The 18711-nt window shown below is 41.4% G+C and overlaps 1 protein-coding gene across 3 annotated transcripts in view; it reads right to left on the bottom strand.

Moving 5' to 3' along the window:
• Nucleotides 1–17823, bottom strand: part of SMYD3 (SET and MYND domain containing 3) — a 716821-nt gene extending 698998 nt beyond the window's left edge. Inside the window, exon 1 of one of the 3 annotated variants that reach the window (XM_070474406.1) lies at nucleotides 17559–17823. In XM_070474406.1, coding sequence (XP_070330507.1) covers nucleotides 17559–17722 — 164 coding nt within the window. In that variant the 5' untranslated portion in view covers nucleotides 17723–17823. The remainder of the gene's footprint in view (nucleotides 1–17558) is intronic. The other 2 variants (XM_070474407.1, XM_020915229.2) reach the window with 2 other exon arrangements.
• Between the last annotated feature and the right edge of the window lie 888 nt (nucleotides 17824–18711).

Here is an 18711-nt window from a genome sequence, read left to right on the forward strand (position 1 = left end):
ACTTAAATGACAATTAATTACACAGTTAAAAACAGAAAAAATGGTCTTTTATGTTATATCACTGAATATATGATATGGTATAAGAACTATATCTCAATAAATCTGTTACAAAAAAAAAGGGAGGAAGAGGCAACAAATACAGGAATGATCTCAAGAACTGTGGAAGAGTTTCAAAAGGATGTCAGAAATCATTCAACCCTTCATTTCAAGCCCCCTTCATTTCAAAAACAGTAAAATTGAGGCTCAGAGAATTAAATCACTTATGTTACACAGACAGTAAAACCTAAGCCCCCCAAAAGGGCACTGTTACCTTATTTAATAGCCTTCTCTTGTCTCCCAGCTCCGAAAACTGATTTTTCTTAAGCTTGATCCTCAACAGTGCTATCTTTTGTTCAGTAACTTATTACCTGAGGATCTCAGCCACACCAATGACTTCAAATAGCACCACTATCACTGCTACTAGTGTCATTATTCCAACAATTAAAGCCAAAAACCTGCATTCATCTTTTACTTCTCCCTCGCCTGATAATCAGTCAATGAACTGTATCAACTCTTCTCTCAAAAGGACCTGTTTTATTGCCAGGCTCTCTAACACCCTCCTAACTTAGGCCTTCACTACTTCATACGCAAGTAAAGGAAATTTTCCCTTAACCGGAATCCCCATCTCCAGTCTTTCCACATCTCTCCCCAGTCACATTCACCAAACCAGTTCTCCTGCACAAGTCTTCTCAACTTCTGTACATTTCATATTGCTACTCAAAAATGTTTATGAGCTCCTCAATACCTACAAAATAGAGCTCAAATTATTTAGCCTGACCATCAAGGCTTTCTGTATTCCAGAATCTATTCCAACCCTATTCACTATAACCTTCCATACAAATAACATTCCAATATAGCCAAAATGATCTGCTACAGAATCTATGGGCTTCCCAGGTTGCGCTGGTAGTAAAGAACCCGCCTGCCAAAGCAGAAGACATAAGAGACACAGGGTCAATCCCTGGATCAGAAAGATCCCCTGGAGGAGGGCATGACAACCCACTCCAGTATTCTTGCCTGTAGAAAATCCTATGGAGAGAGGAGCCTGGTGGGCTACAGTCCAGAGGGTCATAAAGAGTCAGATATGATTGAAGTGACTGATCAGACATGAATAGAATCTATATGTATCTCTCCATTAGTTATACCCCATAGCTATTATCTATTTAACTTATATTTACTTATATCTTTCCCCCCCTTTCAAAAAGTTCTCAGTTCAGCCTTACCTATGCATCAGCCTTACCTGTAGGGCTTTAAAGATGTGGCCCAGATATCTGGATATTTTTTAAAATTCTATAAGTAAATTTTACAAGGAGTGAACACCAATGTTTCATAGACTTTAAGAAAGTCTTCTGTAAAATGGTTAAGTTTTCAGCACGTAAACTATCTAATATCATACAGTCAAAAAATAAAAAACAATCCAGAGAAACTATTTCCTAAATATCCAAGCATTCTTTTCTTGATCACTTGTACAACATCAATCTTTCTAATTAACATGTAGTTCTTAACAAGAGCAAACACAGTAGTTGAAAAATGCCAACAAGAATTAAATTTTTATATACTCATGAAGTTGATTTGTGAGAAATATCACAACCATTGAAATCAAAAACACAACTTAATACATGCTTGTCTCACATATGATGATTATTTAAATATGAACGGAACATGCTAATGTAAATATCCAGTTTGAAATTCAACTGCAGAATTATTTATGGTATCCTAAGCAGCTTGACTAAACCCAGCTGTGCCAATTTCACCCTAGCACTTGAATTTAAAGACACAAAGAAGGGAGTTAGTTATGGTGAAAAAGAGAGTAGTTGTGAACTCAGACTGAACATTATAAAAACCTGGAGAGTCTTAAAATTTCTATGCTCAAACCATACTCTAAACCAAATAAACCAGAATCTCTGGGTGGGACCCATGCATCAGTATTCTTTTAAAGCTCCTCAGCTGCTTCCAATGGGTAGACAATGTTGAGAACCTATGAATCAGAAAATCTCCCAGAGAAATCTGAGGCTCACAACTGTTTAGAGACTGCAACAAAGAGGGGGAAGGTCCTAGTTCTTTTATTGAATGAATTTTATATATTAAAGATATATGCCTTTCTGTGTTACAAATATTTTCCTCAGTTTCTTGGCTTCCCATTATAAGACAGTTCTTTCATGAAGCCAAATCTGTTGATCTATCCATCTATCTTTATTTCCTTATGAGATTTCTCTCATCGTTTTTGCTTTGACGGCTAACAACAAAAAAAAAAAACAAACCAGAGAACTTCATAACATCATAATTTTCAACCAAAGTAATGAATAAAAATCAACATTAATCCAGGACTATAAATGCCCTTAAGTATTTTAAATTGAACATGAATAGGCCATGTGTAAAATAGTAAAATGGCAACAAGCTCACTTTAAAAAGGCAATTTTTTTACTGGATTAAGACAAATGAAGTAATGGTTTTGACAACTTTTACTTTTAAAACAAAATGTCTAAGGTGTTTGTCACATGGGTGAACTGAAAAGGAACTGTTCAGATATATACCTATGCCCCTGGAAAAGCAACCATTTGAGTTCTAAGATCAAAATGTGAAATAGAAGAAAAGGTCATTGCACCCAGTCAAATTTATTATTTTCATCCTAGTAAGCATTATAGCAAGGGGGGAAATTATTTGCACAAAATATTTCATAGTAATAAATTCCATTATAAATAGATCAAAGGCACAATTTTTCTCCCACATCATCACAAACTCAACTACCAGTTTCAGACAAGATCTTTTGACTCTCAATGTGAATAACATGATCAATATTATTAAAAAGGCACTGTTGGAATTTCCTGGTGACGCAAAGGTTGGGACTCCACACTGTCACTGCCAAGGGCTCGGCTTCAATCCCTGGTCCGGGAACTAACATCCAACAGGTCTCACAGCATGGCCAAACCAAAAAATAAGGCACTGTTACCGTATCAGTTTGCCCAGCGCTCTTTCATTACGGTGAGTTTTATATAGATAATTATGACAAAATGTGATTCGGGTTGGAGTATTTTGGGTTCAAATTCAAAACAAACGTTATGGGAAACGTCAGAGGTTGAGAACAGTTTGGAAGGGAGGGTCCTGAAGATGATCACTCAGAGAAAATAATTTTTTTTTTTTTTTTTAATATTTCTTTGGGCTTTCCTGGTGGCTCAGACAGTAAAGAATCTGCCTGTAATGCAGGACACAGGGGTTCAATCCCTGGGTCGGGAACCATGTATTCATTCATTTGGCTGCCCTGGGTCTTTAGTTGTGGCACGTGCGACCTTCGCTGCCTCGGGTGGGACCTTCCGTTGTGGCACGGGAGTCTCTGGTTGTGGTTTGCAGGTTCAGGAGTTCCAGCATGTGGGCTTAGTTGCTCCACCACATGTGGGATCGTCGTTTCCTGACCAGGAACCAATCCTGTGTCCCTTGCATTAGCAAGGAGGATTCTTAACCACTGGACCACCAGGAAGTCCCCATATTAAGCTTTAATAGCCAAAAACCAAGCCCCTCAGTATCCTGAAAAATGTCTGCATGCTTTTCATCCACTGTCCACCAGAGGGAGCATCACATCTAATTAAGACTGCTTGCAGAACTCCCAAATAGAAAGTAGAAATCATCTAAAACATTAACCTGCAAAAATTTTAGATGTATATATAGATTTAAAAGTTTAAAAAATCATAAAAATCCCCAAAATAATCTCAAATGTAATATTTACCCAATTATTGGACTGCTGAGAACTTACAAAGTTTAAAAGTACTTATAGAAATCACTACCTTAATTTAATGTAAATACAAGTGACACAGATATCTTGAAGTCACACACAGAAAATGTATATTCTGACTCAGTAAGTCTGTGGTGCAGCAGAGAACTCTGCATTGCTAACAAGCTCCCAGTTGACAGAGATGCTACCGATTCACAGACCACATTCAGCAAGAACTGGATGACAACATAAGCTGAATTTCCAAACTCATGTGTTTAACTCTTCCATAAAGTGAGGGAACTGATGGGTAAGGAGTGGGGCCCTAAATATGAAATGCAAACATTTGGGCAGATACTCATGAAACTTGGCACCTTGAACTCCCATATTATGTTGAATCACCTTTACCAGTAAAAGTACTCTGAAGAGGTTGGTTTCCCTTTGCCTGAAGAAGCTGCAAAGGCCTTCCCTATGCCAAGTGCCTTATAAAGGACTACTGATCCTCTCTGGAACTACTTTCACCACCTTTGAGGGTTTCTAGATCTATGGCCAGATTCGAGTCTGGTTGGGCCCCAAGGACAAAGCTAAAAAAAGTGACCTATTTGGAGGTGAATAACACACCAAAAGAACTGCAAGATTTTGCCAATTTATATCAACAAAAACTTGGGAAACACATATGGGAAAGGATGCTAAGAGTGCTGTAGTGTTGGGTTCAGGTGAAAGATAACGCTGGATTTTTTTTAATATTTATTTATTTTTATTTATTTGGCTGCAGTGGGTCTTCTCTGTGGCTCTCAGTGGACTCTCTGTGAGAGTCCCTTGGACTGCAAGGAGATCCAACCAGTCCATCCTAAAGGAGATCAGTTCTGGGTGTTCACTGGAAGGACAGATGTTGAAGCTGAAACTCCAGTACTTTGGCCACCTGATGCAAAGAGCTGACTCATTTGAAAAGACCCTGATGCTGGGGAAGATTGAAGGCAGGAGGAGAAGGGGATGACAGAGGATGAGATGGTTGGATGGCATCACCAACTCAATGGACATGGGTTGGGTGGACTCTGGGAGCTGGTGATGGACAGGGAGGCCTGGCATGCTGTGGTTCATGGGGTCGCAAAGAGTTGGATACGACTGAGTGACTGAACTGAACTGAACTGGGATATAGTTCCCTGACGAGGGATCAAACCCAGGTCCCCTGCATTGGGAGTTTGGTGTCTTACCCACTGGACCACCAGGGAAATCCCTGGATTTTTTCAGCTGCTCTGGGTCTCCACTGTGGTGAGTGGGCTTTCTCTAGTTGCAGCACGTGGTCTGTCTTGTTGCGGCACAAGGGCCTCTCTTGTGAAACACAGGCTCTAGAGTACATGCGCTCAGCTTCCCCATGCCATGTAGGATCTTTGTTACCTGACCAGGGATCAAACCCACATCACCAGAATTGGCAGGTGGATTCTTAACCACTGGACCACCATGGAAGCCCCAATAATTCTGGATTGAGCTGAATTTATTGATGTAAGTGGATTTATTGATATGGAGCCAAGACTGTGAATTCAATAGGTTGGCTCAAGCAGCTGGAAATGACTCTTAACAGTCTGCTTGGTTGGCTGAGAGCTGAACTAAAGTTTGTTGCTATTCAGTGGTTCAATCGTGTCCAACTCTTTGCGGTTCCACGGACCGCAGCGTGCCAGGCTTCCTATCCTTCACTCTCTCGGAGTTTGCTAAAATTCATGTCCATGGAGTTGGTGACACCATCCAACCATGTTATCCTCTGTCATCCCCTTCTCCTCTTGCCCTCAATCTTTCCCAGCATCCGAGTCTTTTCCAATTTAAAGGTGACCTACACTAAATGAAACTGCAATGTCCAAAGTTTCACACACTGAGGAGGAAGTTATCTGATGGCTTAAGGAGATCACAATGCTGAGTGGATTTAATATGTAAGACTTGCTTACCCACCCCTGAACCACATCCCAGGAAGGATCCAGATAACTTGCCATTCACCAAGTAAAAGAAATACCTGCATGAGAGAAGCCCTGGCCTCCCTTAAGAGCTCCGTGGTGGCTATTCTCCAGAGGCCAGGAATAAAAGTGTGAACTCCTGCCATCAAACAGGGCTCCCAAAACTGAATGGGGGACAGTGGGGCCCCATGGTAGAAGGGATGACAGTACTCAGTCACCAAAGAGAAGGTGGGAGTAGATACTATAAAGACAGCCAAAGCAGTAACCAGAAAGATTTGAACTGCAGAGATCTTTGACATAGCCTAATTAATCACTGTGTCCCTAGAACTGAAATAGAAAGGCAATCTACTGAAGTTTTACCTGATTAATATACGGAGAAAACTTCTAGGTCTGGCAAACAGAAGTATGACTTACATCACTGAAAAAATAAAGTGCTGTATTTGCTCAGTCGCTCAGTTGTGTCTGACTTTTTGCGACCTCCATGGACTGCAGCACACCAGGCTTCCTTGTCCTTCACTATCTCCTGGAGTTTGCTCAAACTCATGTCCATTGAGTCAATGACGCCATCCAACCATCTCATCCCCTGGCCCCCTTTCCTCCCACCAATTCCCAGACTTGAACCATTTCACAGACCCAGAGCCCCTTGAGAGAAAGGAAGGTCAGGTCCTTGAAGAACTCTACCACAGAGCCAAATATGGATAACATAAATTTTCCTCCTAGGCTTCCCAAAAGACATCTACAGCCATTTACAAGGATAACTTTGCACTAGCCCAGAACCAAAATTTGGTCCAATCTCTCAGAAATAGAAGCTTGTGGCAGTCAGAGAATCAACAGGATTTTAGCTCACATTCATTTCACAGTGGGCTTGGTAAGCCCCCAGATCGACCTCACGGTTACAGTCTCCAGTTCTAGAATGCATATTTGGGAAGAACATCATCAACAGATGTTAGAATCCCCACTCATTCCCTAACCCATGCAGTAATGGCTCCTACGGCTCAAGTGGAAGCCACTAGAACTGTCTTTACCCTCCTAAACACTGAACCAAAACCATCACTGCATTTCTGGAGGGTGTAATGCTACCATCAGTGGTTGGTGAGAGGCAAAGGTGATGATCCCTCCCACATCCTCATTTACCTTGCCTATATAGCAACGGAGAAGACAGATGGATCTCAGAGAATCACAGTAATCCCTGGATATCAAAGTTATAGACTATTGAAAGGAGAATGTGATTCAGCTCTAAGAAGAATGAAATCACCCAAAGATGGGTAAAGAGACTTTGGATACTCTTTCTGGGAGAGGGCTAGTGTTTTCAGTTGTGCAAAGGATAGTCAGGTGGGAGAGTGAGTTTGCACTTGTCTGTTAAGTACAGTTCAGTACAGTTAAATGAAGTATGTGTAGATGACAAGGGGTGACCTGTGGTGGCTTCTGCAGTTTAGCAACATAGCAAACTGGAACTACATTTACCAAAACTCCCTCTCTGTGTGATTCTACATGAAGGTTGCCCAAAAAAACATGGGTGAGATTTGGAGGGCAGAAGTGCAGCAACTGATATTGTATTCTGAAAGTCTGTGTAGGGTACCATGCACTGTTGCAGCTTGTATACACTGTCACTTATCTAAAGGCTCACTGTATGGCCTGCGGCAGCAGGCAAACTCTTTCCTCCAACAATTCCCACCATTATCTCTTCTGGAATGTTCTTCAAGGCAAACAGTACTGTGGCAAAAAGCATCAGCAATTTCTGCAGGCCATCGGTGTCATTGAGGGGGAAGGCAATGATAGACACAGGTTCCAATGGTCCTATTAGTTCTAGTTGGATTCCAATTTGTTCTTCCTTTCTTCCACTTGATATCAGATTATCTTTCCACCAGTTCTGCTGACTTACCAAGTTTTCAGGCCCACTACATAAAGCAGAGGCAATAGCATCTTTTCATATTGTTCATGGGGTTCTCAAGGCAAGAATGCTTAAGTGCTTTGCCATCCCCTTCTCCAGTGGACCATGTTTTGTCAGAACTCTCCACCAAGACCAATTCGTGTTGGGTCGCCCTCATGGCATGGCTCATAGTTTCATTGAGTTACACAAGGCTGTGATTCATGTGATCATTTTGGTTAGAAATATCAGTAACCTCAGATTTGCAGATGACATCACCCTACTGGCAGAAAACAAAGAGGAACTAAAGAGCTTCTTGATAAAGGTGAAAGAGGAGAGTTGAAAGGTTGGCTTAAAACTCAACATTCAAAAACCTAAGACCATGGCATCCAGTTCCATCACTTCATGGCAAACAGATGGGGGAAAAATGGAAACAGGGAGAGACTTTATCTTCTTGGGCTCCAAAATCACTGCAGAGAGTGACTGCAGCCATGAAATTAATTGCTCCTAAAGCTATGACCAACCTAGACAGAGTATTAAAAAGCAGAGACATCACTTTGTCGACAAAGGTCCATCTAGTCAAAGCTGTGGTTCTTCCAGTAGTCATGTACAGATATGAGAGTTGGACCATCAAAAAAGCTAAGTGCCAAAGAATTGATTCTTTCCAACTGTGGTGCTGGAGAAGGCTCTACAGAGTTCCATGGACAGCAAGGTGATCAAACAAGTCAATCCCAAAGGAAATCACCCCTGAATCATTGGAAGGATTGATGCTGAAGCTGAAGCTCTAATACTTTGGCCACTTGATGCAGAGCCGACTCATTGGAAAAGACCTTGATACTGGAAAAGATTGAGGGCAGGAGAAGGGGGATGAGATGGTTGGATGGCATCAACTCAATGGACATGAGCTTGTGCAAACTCCAGGAGATAGTGAAGGACAGGGAAGCCTGGTGTGCTCAGTTCACTGGGTTGCAAAGACTTGGATGAAACTGAGCAACTAAACAACAACAGTATCTTTACCAACCTATCATGTCAACTCTAATCTCTATAATCCTTATCCTCTGTCATTCAAGGATTCTGCTTCTCTGATCAAACCCTAAATGATATAATCCCTTCCCACAAAAACTGACCAGCCTCAGAGAATAGCCTTGACAGCTGGGAGACACCAGCTGACCATATATATAGTGACCCACTGGGAAAGAATCTGTACAAATAAATTCCCAGAATTTTTTTAACCTAAAACTTTTTGGTGTCTCACTTTTAAATACAACTGGCCAAGAGTGAGCAGACACTTAAGGACTCTTTTCCTTTCCTTTTCTTTTTCCTTTTCATAGAAAATTTCAAACATTCCCCAAAGTAGAGAGAATAGTATAATAAAAAACCCATCATCTTGCTTCAGAAATTATCAATACATAACCAATCTTACATAACTTAAAACTCCCCAGTACCTCCCAATTCCATTACTTTAAACACCAGACAGCCTGTCACGTCATCCATTATCTATCTCAAAAAGATAAAGCTTTCATTGTTAATTTCAGATTGATTTTTATCAGTCTTTTTAGAAGTTGTAAGAAATAGTAAAGAATTTTCAGGTGTCCTTCAAAAAGATTCCCCATGTTAGTATCTTACAAAACTAAAGAACAATTAACAAAATCAAAATATTAACACTGATTTGGTACTTTTATCACATCTATGGGTTTTATTCAAATTTCATCAGGTGTCCCACAACTGTCCAATTCTTTAGCCAGGATCACACTTGCATTTAGTTGCCAGGCTTCCCTGAATTCCTTTGAGAGTTCTTCAGTCTCTGCCCGTCACTCACATCCTTGACATTTTTGCAGGGCACTGCCTAGTTACTTTTAACTAGGGCACTGCCTAGTTACTTTGTAGACTCTCCCTCAGTTGGCTTCCCAAGTGGCGCTAGTGGTCAAGAATCCGCCTGCCAATGCAGGAGACACAAAGGACACAGTCTGGATCCCTGGGTCGGGAAGATCCCCTGGAGGAGGGCATGGCAACTCACTCCAGTATTGCTGCCCGGAGAATCCCATGGACCCTAGAAGGCTACCGTCCATGGGGTCACAAAGACTTGGACACAACTGAAGTGACTTAACATGTACTCACAGCTGGGTTTACTGAAGTGTCCTCACGACTAAATTCAGGTTGCATGTTCTGGCATCTATATATCACAAAAGTGATGCTGTATCCTGTTCAGGGCATATCAAGAAGCACATGATGTCAATTTGTGCTGCTACTGGTGATACTAACTTTGATTACCTGTGATACTAACTTTGATTACCTGTTTAAATAATGTCTGCCAAGTTTTCCCATTGTAAAGTTACTGTATTTTTCCCTTGTACTTAATAAAAAAAAAATTCTTTTGGGTTTTTCCATAAGCAGCTATGGGAAAACCCAAACAACTTGCTGGCTAACCCAGTAAACAAGTTCTAGAAGAAAACATGCGTGAATCGCTCTATCACAAGAAACATTAAAAGACAAGGGACAGCCAGCAAGAAAATATTTGCAATATTTATCAAACATAAATCTAATATCTCTAATAGACAAAAAAATGTTTTAAACTTGGAGGAAAGAAAAGAACAAAAGTCTTACAGAAAAATGGGCTAAAGATATATACAGATAATTCACAAAGAGATATCAACATGGCCTTTAAGCATATGAAAAGATGTTTAACTCTACTGATAAAACAATTGTTTTTCAGGAAAATGGCTCTTTACTTTAACATACATAAACTTAATAGTACAGGGTATATTGAATTGCAAAATGCAATCATAGTAAGTATATGCAAAATTAGTTACATTTTGTTGACACACAGTAACGTTTTGATAGTACAATTTAAATGCAAATCAAAAATATACTAAGATACCACTTCTCACCCATCAGATTGGTAAAAATTCAAAACTCTGACTACATACTAAGTCTGTGAAACTGAGGGAAACAAGCATTCATACACTGCTAGTGGAAACAGAAAATGGTACCACCCCCGCCCTCACAGGTATTCACACTATGACCTAGCAATCCCACTCCTAGGACTTTACCCCGAGTATACACCTGAAACAATATGAAAATACCTATGTGCAAGGTTGTTCATGACAGCACTACTCACCACTGCAAAATACTCAAAATTACCTAAATGTACAAGCATAGCAAAATTAGAAACTGTGGTACATTCATAAAATGGAGTATTATGGAGCAATAAAAAAGAGTAAGAAAGATCTCTGTAAACACGGAGTGATTTCCAGTAGATTCTTTAAGTGAAGAAAGCATGTGCAAAAGAGCAAATACACTATGCTACCTTTTGTATATGAATGGAAAATAAGACACACACACATACATGTGTTTCTCTTTACCAGAGAGAGAGAGAGATACACCAGAAAACTGATGTTGGTTACCGGCATGGGTGGGAGTGGGAAACAGTATGAATATGGAAGGGGTGACATTTCTCTTTTTTATAATTTGAGTTTTGGAAGCATATGAATGTTCATATATTCAAAATACAAAATTAAATCAAAAGGATAAGGGAGAAAAACTAAAACAAAGCAAAGTAAAACAAATGAATTCAACTGTATTTCTAATGAATACCAATAAACATACCGAAGGGGGGAAAAAAGGAAAGAATGTAAAACGAATACAGTATTTAATGACATATTCTCAGTCTCTGGCAGAGTAGAAAGAAAGGGGAAATCCCAAACAAATTCCGTACTGGTCCTTTTGGTAACAATGTGGGCAAAGCAATTCTGAAACAATTTTAGATGATATACAGAATTGAGCAAATGAGTAAATATGCTGAGGCTTTCAAGGGTCAGAGATCTCATTGAGGAAAAAAGGATTATGGAATGAAGAAAAGTGTTAAGAGCCCTGAGGAGACAAATCTGAATTGAAAGTACTGATGTGAACTCATGACTTCTAAAATACATATTATATGCGTATGTGTGTGTGTGCTCAGTCATGTCCGATTCTTTTCGACCCCAGGGACTGCAGCCTGCCAGGCTGCTCTGTCCATGGAATTTTTCCAGGCAAGAATATTGGAGTGGGTTGCCATTTCCTACTCAAGAGGACCTTCCCAACCCAGGGATTGAACCCACATCTTCTCCACTGGCAGGTGGATTCTTCACCACTAGTGCCACCTGGGAAGCCCATGTATGTGTACATACATGCATATTTGCACAAACCTGCATACTTCCTAAACCCTGTCATCTGCAAAAGTCAAACAGCAAAGACATTCTTCAGCTATAAGAACTCAAAAATAGAAACCAGAGCTGATTGAAATTTTCTTTTTCAGCCATGTCTTCCATAAACAGTATTTTTGTTTACATATGTGTATACATACATTTTTTTTTTTTACAAAGAAAGGGACTGTTGTTTGGTCGCTAAGTCATGTCTGACACTTTTGCAACCCCATGGACGTAGCCCACCAGGCTCCGCTGTCCACAGAATTTTCCAGGCAAGAATACTTGAGTGGGTTGCCATTTCTTTCTCCTTCAAATGCAACTTAAAAAAAAAAAAAAAGCAGACATAAACTGGCAAGCATTTCAAAAACATCTTCATCCCAAGCAATAGCACCCTTTTACAATTCCAAATGAAACATAAGATTTTCTCAAAGTTTATTCAAATCTCTAATTACAAAAAATGATACAAGCTTTGAAAAATACAAAATATATAAAGGAGCAAGGGATATCTTCCCCCCCCTCCAAGTCTCATTCTCCAAAAGTAATCGTAAGATAATTCTTACGATTCTAACATCTGGAAGGATGTTCTTTCAGATCTTTTCTATACACAGGCACATATACAAAGATTTTCAAATACATACATTGCTCTACAACTTTATTTACCCAGTAATGTGTTATTGACATCCATCCACATCTGCAGAAAAAAGATCCACTTCAGTCTTAACAGCCACGTGGTATTCTACAATATAGCTGCAGCATAATTTAACCAGTCCCTGTTAATGGACATTAAAATTCTCTCTCCCTTTCTTTTCATCACCAAAATGCTATGCTAAGTATCCTTGTGCAACTGATGTTATTTTTATTTGTCAGAATCCCCTAAAATAGAGTCAAAATAATCAAAGTGCTCAATTTTGCTAGGTACTTACCAAATTGCCCTCCAAAGGAGCACACCAATTCACAGTCTACAAAGGTATAAAAGCTCTCTAGTCCCTATCTGTGCTTATAAGGAACATAATGGACGTGCTGTTTTAGAGTCATTATGAGAATTAAATGAAGCAGTACATAAGGTAAAGTGCTTAAAATCATGCCTGTCACTGCTTAGTGCATGCTAAGTCACTTCCGACTTAGTCATGTCCGACTCTTTGCGACCCTGTGGACGGTAGCCCTCCAGGCTCCTCTGTCCATGGGATTTCCCAGGCAAGAAAACTGGAGTGGGTTGCCATTTCCTTCTCCAGGGGATCTTCCCAACCCAGGAATCGAACCCACATCTCTTATGTCTCCTGCACTGGTAGGCGGGTTCTTTACCACTAGGTGCCACCTGGGAAGCCCCTGCCATTGCTTAGTAAATGATAGTAACCTACTGAATAATAATTTTCAATCAACATGTATTATGGTAACAAGTAAGTAGAAAATGGCTCTTACTTTCCTTTGAAAATCAAGGTTAATCACCATCCAAATCCTTTGACTCTTAAACAACCAGAACCAGCCGGAGTGAGAAGTGAGTCATTTTAACAGACAAGCACTAACTCTATACTTTAGTTCCTGATCCCAATACATCCTGGCAGATTATGCAAAAACCAAAGCCAAATATTATCTGTGGGTCACAACAAACATTAAAGAAGAAACCCCAGACTCTCCAAATGTTATAAGACATGTACAGTGTTTTACAACAGAGGCTCTCAAAGGATGGTCCAGGGACTCAGAAGCCCTTTCAGGAGGCCCACGAGGTCAAAACTATTTTGATAACAAGACATTTTTTGTCTGTTCTCTTCTCTTCCTCTCATAGTATACAGTGGAGTCTTCTAGAAGCTAAATGAAGTATGATTTTACAATACACTAAATGCAGGAGCAGCGATGACAATCTGTGGGTCTTCTACTAAGCCAGACAGTAAAGAGATATTCAAAAATGTAAAACAAGCAAGTTTTCTCACTAAGTTTTCTTTTGCTTTGAAAATATAATCCACTTCATTAAAATCCTTGTCAAAATGTAATGATTTATTATGTTTAAATCCTGCCGTCCCTTGGTATCTGCTGTGGACTGGTTTCAGGACCCTATCAATAATAAAATCCACAGATACTCAAGTCCCTTATGTAAAATGGCATCTTATTTGCACAGAACCTATACACATCCTTTCATATACTTTAAATCATCTCTAGAATCTAATACAATGTACAATTGTAATACAATCTAATACAATGTAAATGTACGTTAGGCAAGAATACTGGAGTGGGTTGCCAATCCCTTCTCCAGAGGATCTTCCCAACCCATAGATTGAACCCAGGTCTCCTGCATTGCAAGTGTATTCTTTACTGTCTGAGCCTCCAGAGAACCCCCATAAATATATGGAAATAGTTGTAAATAAAAGTTAAATGGTCTGTAAATAGTTGCCTTCACACTGAAAACTCAAGTTTTGCTTTTTGGAACTTTCTATAATCTTTCTGTCCCCTGAAAATTTTTTGATCCATGGATGGCCAACTATACATAATTACAAAACTTATCAATTTATATTTTTAAGCAGCAAAATCAACAAATATAACCATATTATTCATGTGGTTATGGTTTCCTTTACACCTCTTCAGGGTCCTAAGTACATTTTTTTAAAAACCCTCCTAGGAAATCTTTATAATTTTTAAGAGAGTAAAGGAATTCTGAGACTGAAGTTTAAGAACCACATCTATGAAATCAGCTGCTTCAAATGACAGCATAAATCAAGAGCAGTCAAACCATAGGTATTAAGCAGCCCATTGCTTCACTTCCCTCTCTCTGAAGGTCAGAGGCAACCTTGAGAGGAAAACTGTGCCTTCACAGAAGATTTCATACGGTCTCAAGAGATGCAGCACAAGTAGAAAAGGCAAATCCAAGTGCACTGAAAAACATGAGTGTTCCAATGAGAACAAATCAGTGATCCCTTCATGACAAAAGGGTCTAAAATAAAAACCCAACCCAGTTGGCCAGCTGGCTGTCCCCAGACATGTGCTGCCATTTGGGGAACTCAGGATCCCTCACAAACTGTAACAGTAGAAGCCACGATGGCTGTGGTGAGAGGAAGTCTGCACTGTTGAGGTCCAGGCACCAGCCTCCATCCCTGTCTCCATGGTCGCTCTGTTCTTGAGCCCTTGAACAAGCACCAGGCTCTCTGAAGAAGGAGAACTTACTGCTATCCACAAAGCAGGTCATGCTGTCTGATTAAGAACGTCCTCTGCTGTGGCATTCACATGGACCAAATGTTTTCAGGCTCAGGGCTCTGACATACAGCCCTTTCCCAAACCTCCTTGCAGAAGAAAAGGAAGAAGCAAAAGAAACAGGAATTATAACTCCCTCTCAAAAAAAGAAAAATGGAAGTCATATCCAACAAGACCTTTCCCAACCCACCTCATTACCGATCCTTCTATTTTATTTATTCCAAGTCCTTGACCCACCAGTAAACCCATTAGCCCTTGCCCAGGAATGTGCAAATCCTGATTTCAAGGCATTTCTCAAGGTTTTATGACCCTTGAGAGGATTTCACTAGTCTTTCCACCTTCCAAGCTCATGCCCTCAGGAAGAGTCTACAACACTGCAGCAGTTTACTTGCACCTGGTGCTGGTATAGTTCAGAAAACCCAGCTGTAAACCCAGAGAATGCCTTTTACACACTATTTGAACACTGCCTGGGTTCAATTCCTGGTCCAGAAATTGAGATCCTGCAAGCCTTGCAGTGCAACACATCCCCTCCCACACCCCAAAAATAAAAACTAACATCACAAAGAAGCAGAGTTGAGACAGCAACTTTCCAGCAATAACCAGTTCCCCAAGCAGTGGGGCCCCTTGTCAGGATGCTGGTGACACATGCAGCAGAACCAGAGTTGCCAGGCAGCATCAGAGGCCATGCACTCCCGGAGCCCCAGCTCCAGCTACTTCTGCAGTGCAATTTCAACGGTGGAACTCCCCCGGTCCCGCCCATTTTCAGAGCTGGGTTTCCTCCAAACTTTAAAAGAATGCTGAGAACTCCCCAATACCATTTCATGAAATACCTTTTTTAAAAAATGTAAATCATGACACTTTTTGTTAATAAGAAAAATAAGTGATAGCAGTAACGGAATTGTATGGTAAATCAAGAAGCACCCTACACACGAAGGGCTGTAGTTTATTTTGGAAAAGGGATGATTATTATTTCATCTGTCTTGTGACTCAAGTTTAGCTCTGATAATTTAATTAATACTTGGTCATACTGTATTTATTACAAAACTTTTCTAGTCCAACTACAGAATATCTTGGCAGGATATTCTTGAACAGGATATTCTTGGACAGGAGGAAAGGCCCAGCTTTCTAACTTGTCTGAATAAGAATCAAAGATCTATACCTTTCAACGCTGAAGCCTTCAGCATTTCATTACTTGAAAGGAATGAATTGTTTTCAACCACATAGTTTACAGAAATGTCAAGGTGTTCTCTTCTCAACAAATTTTTGTTATTGTTACTGTGATCATTACTTTAGGAAGCAACAAATAAAATACAATTAAGTAACTTTAAGATATGAAATTAAATAAATTCCTCAATTATGAAACAAATAAGGACATAACAGTATTAATGGTCAAGCTACTGACTTAAGCTTTGCACTTAACCCCCTCACCTCCACCATCCCAATCCCAGCTTAATAGGTCTGGAAAAGAAGTCCTGGGGAAAAAATCATCCTGCCCATCTCAAACAGAGCTCTTCTCCTTGACCTATAATAGCTCAATAACAATTGTTCCTTAAATACAATTCCTATGACTGTGCATAAATATTATGTTACACATTTCCATAAATTGCTGTCGCAGAGCACTTTACATTGGTCCAATGTGTCCAGGCTTATAAAACATTTTCACATAAATTCTTGCATCTAGCTAGATGGCTAAGAATTAGAGCTGCCTGCACAGTTATTAAATGCAAAGCACACTATGGAACCTCAATAACCTATGGTCCTACTGTACAGTGCCTGCGTGTGCTAAGTCGCTCCAGTCGTGTCCGACACTGTGGACTGTAGCCTGCTAGGTTCCTCTGTCCATGGGATTCTCCAGGCAAGAATACTGAAATGGGTAGCCATGCCCTCCTCCAGGGATCTTCCCGACCCAGGGATCGAACCCAGGTCTCCTATGTCTCTATTGGCAGGCGGGGTCTTTACCACTAGCGCCCCCTGGGAGGCATCTCAATTTCAGCCCTTCTGATACACTGTAATTAATCATCTCACTCACTCATCTGCTACTTAAAAGATTCTTAAGGATGTCCCGTTCATCTTATCAACACGCCCAACAGAATCTGGACCACAGGAAGTGCTCCGTAAACACCAAGAGTCTCCCGCCTCCTGCAAGCTCAGTACTTTCTTGGCTAGGCCTCCGCTGTGATCCCGATTTACACCATCCCTGCTCCCACTCACCCCTGCCTCCGCCAACTGTGATTTCCGCAACTGCACCAACGAAGCTTATAGCCCAGGACACAGACTTTTTTTGCTCCCCAGCAAAACTACCCACGACTCAACGCTTCCTTTTGAGTCTGCCCACCGGCTCTCCCCAACCCATCCTGCAGCGGGTCCAGCTGTGCCCTGCACAGCTGCAGGCGATGAGCCTGGGGTCCCTCCAGCCACCTGCCGCGGCAGTTCGGGCGACGGCCAGGCGGAGCCGGTCTGCTGCGAGGTGCCCTCGGGGAGCCGCGCGTCTAAGGGAAGTACGGGGCTGAGCATCTGGGCAACACCGCGGAGTTCTAGTGCAGCCACGGCCCGGGAGAGTCCGGGGAGAACTGCCCCGCTACGTCCCCGGGATCCCGGACCCCGCACTGTTGTGGACTCAGATGGGCGAGGGCGATACGTACCCGAGAAGGCAGCGGTCGCAGACGACACCACGACTCCCCTTGCTCACCGTGTACGCCAAAGGATCTGAGCGGAAAAGCAGTTCTCCCGGCCGCAGTGGTGCCAACGCGCGCAGCCCGTTTCCCCTGTCGGTGGTGCTGAACTTTTCCACCTTCGATGGCTCCATCCTCGCCGAGATCGGACACCTCTGGCGTCTGCCTGGACTAGCAGCTAGGGTCTCGTGGGCCACCGGGAGCCACGCGCCTGCGCTCTGCGCACACGTACGCCCGAGGGGCGGGGCGGGCGCGTGCGGCCTCTGAGCATGCCCAGATGGGGTCCCTTCAAGGCGGGCCCCGCCGGCCGGGGCGAGGAGGCGTGAGCTGTCATTTGTGCTCCCCTGACCGTTCGTTCCCAGGGCGGCGCTGCAAGGAGAGGCGGTTTTTTTCCTCCGCTAACATTTTATTATGATCATTTCTCAATGCAGACAGAAAGTTGAGAGCACAGTGAACACCTGTATACCCTCCACCTGGATCACACACTTCTTAGCATTTTGCAGTTTCTGCTCATTTTCTCCCGCTATGTATGTACGTTTATAATAGTGATTCAAACACCTCAAAGTAAGTTGTGTTGAACCATTTGAAAACTGCAGACATCATAACGTTTCATAACTAACACTTTACATCATGACATGTCATAATTAAGTACTGTAACATGCATTTCCGCAGAATACAAACAGTATTCTGTAAAACAACAATATCATCACATCTAAGAAAATTATTCTGATAGAGAGTAGCACTGCCATATATAAAACAAATAACTAACGGGAAGCTGTTATATTGCACACGGAGCTCAGTTCGCTCCTCTGTGATGACCTAGAAGTGTCGGATGGGGATTGGGGGTGGGAGGGAGGCTCAAAAGGGAAGGGATATATGTATAAATATAGCTAATTCTTGCTGTTTGTAGGATTCATGTTGTGTTGTTTCAGCAGAAACTAATGCAACATTGTAGAGCAATTATATTCCAATTTAAATTAAAAAACTGAAGCCAAGAGGTTGTCCATTCTCCTTTGGAAGATAATAGGTAATGATCTTTGTAATAGGTAATGATACCTATTAAATGACCTTGCCTAGTCTATCAAACTTCTGAGCCTCAGTTTCTGCATCAAAAAATGGGGAA

Source organism: Odocoileus virginianus, chromosome 11 (assembly GCF_023699985.2).
Source record: "Odocoileus virginianus isolate 20LAN1187 ecotype Illinois chromosome 11, Ovbor_1.2, whole genome shotgun sequence".
NCBI classification, from domain to species: Eukaryota; Metazoa; Chordata; class Mammalia; order Artiodactyla; family Cervidae; genus Odocoileus; species Odocoileus virginianus.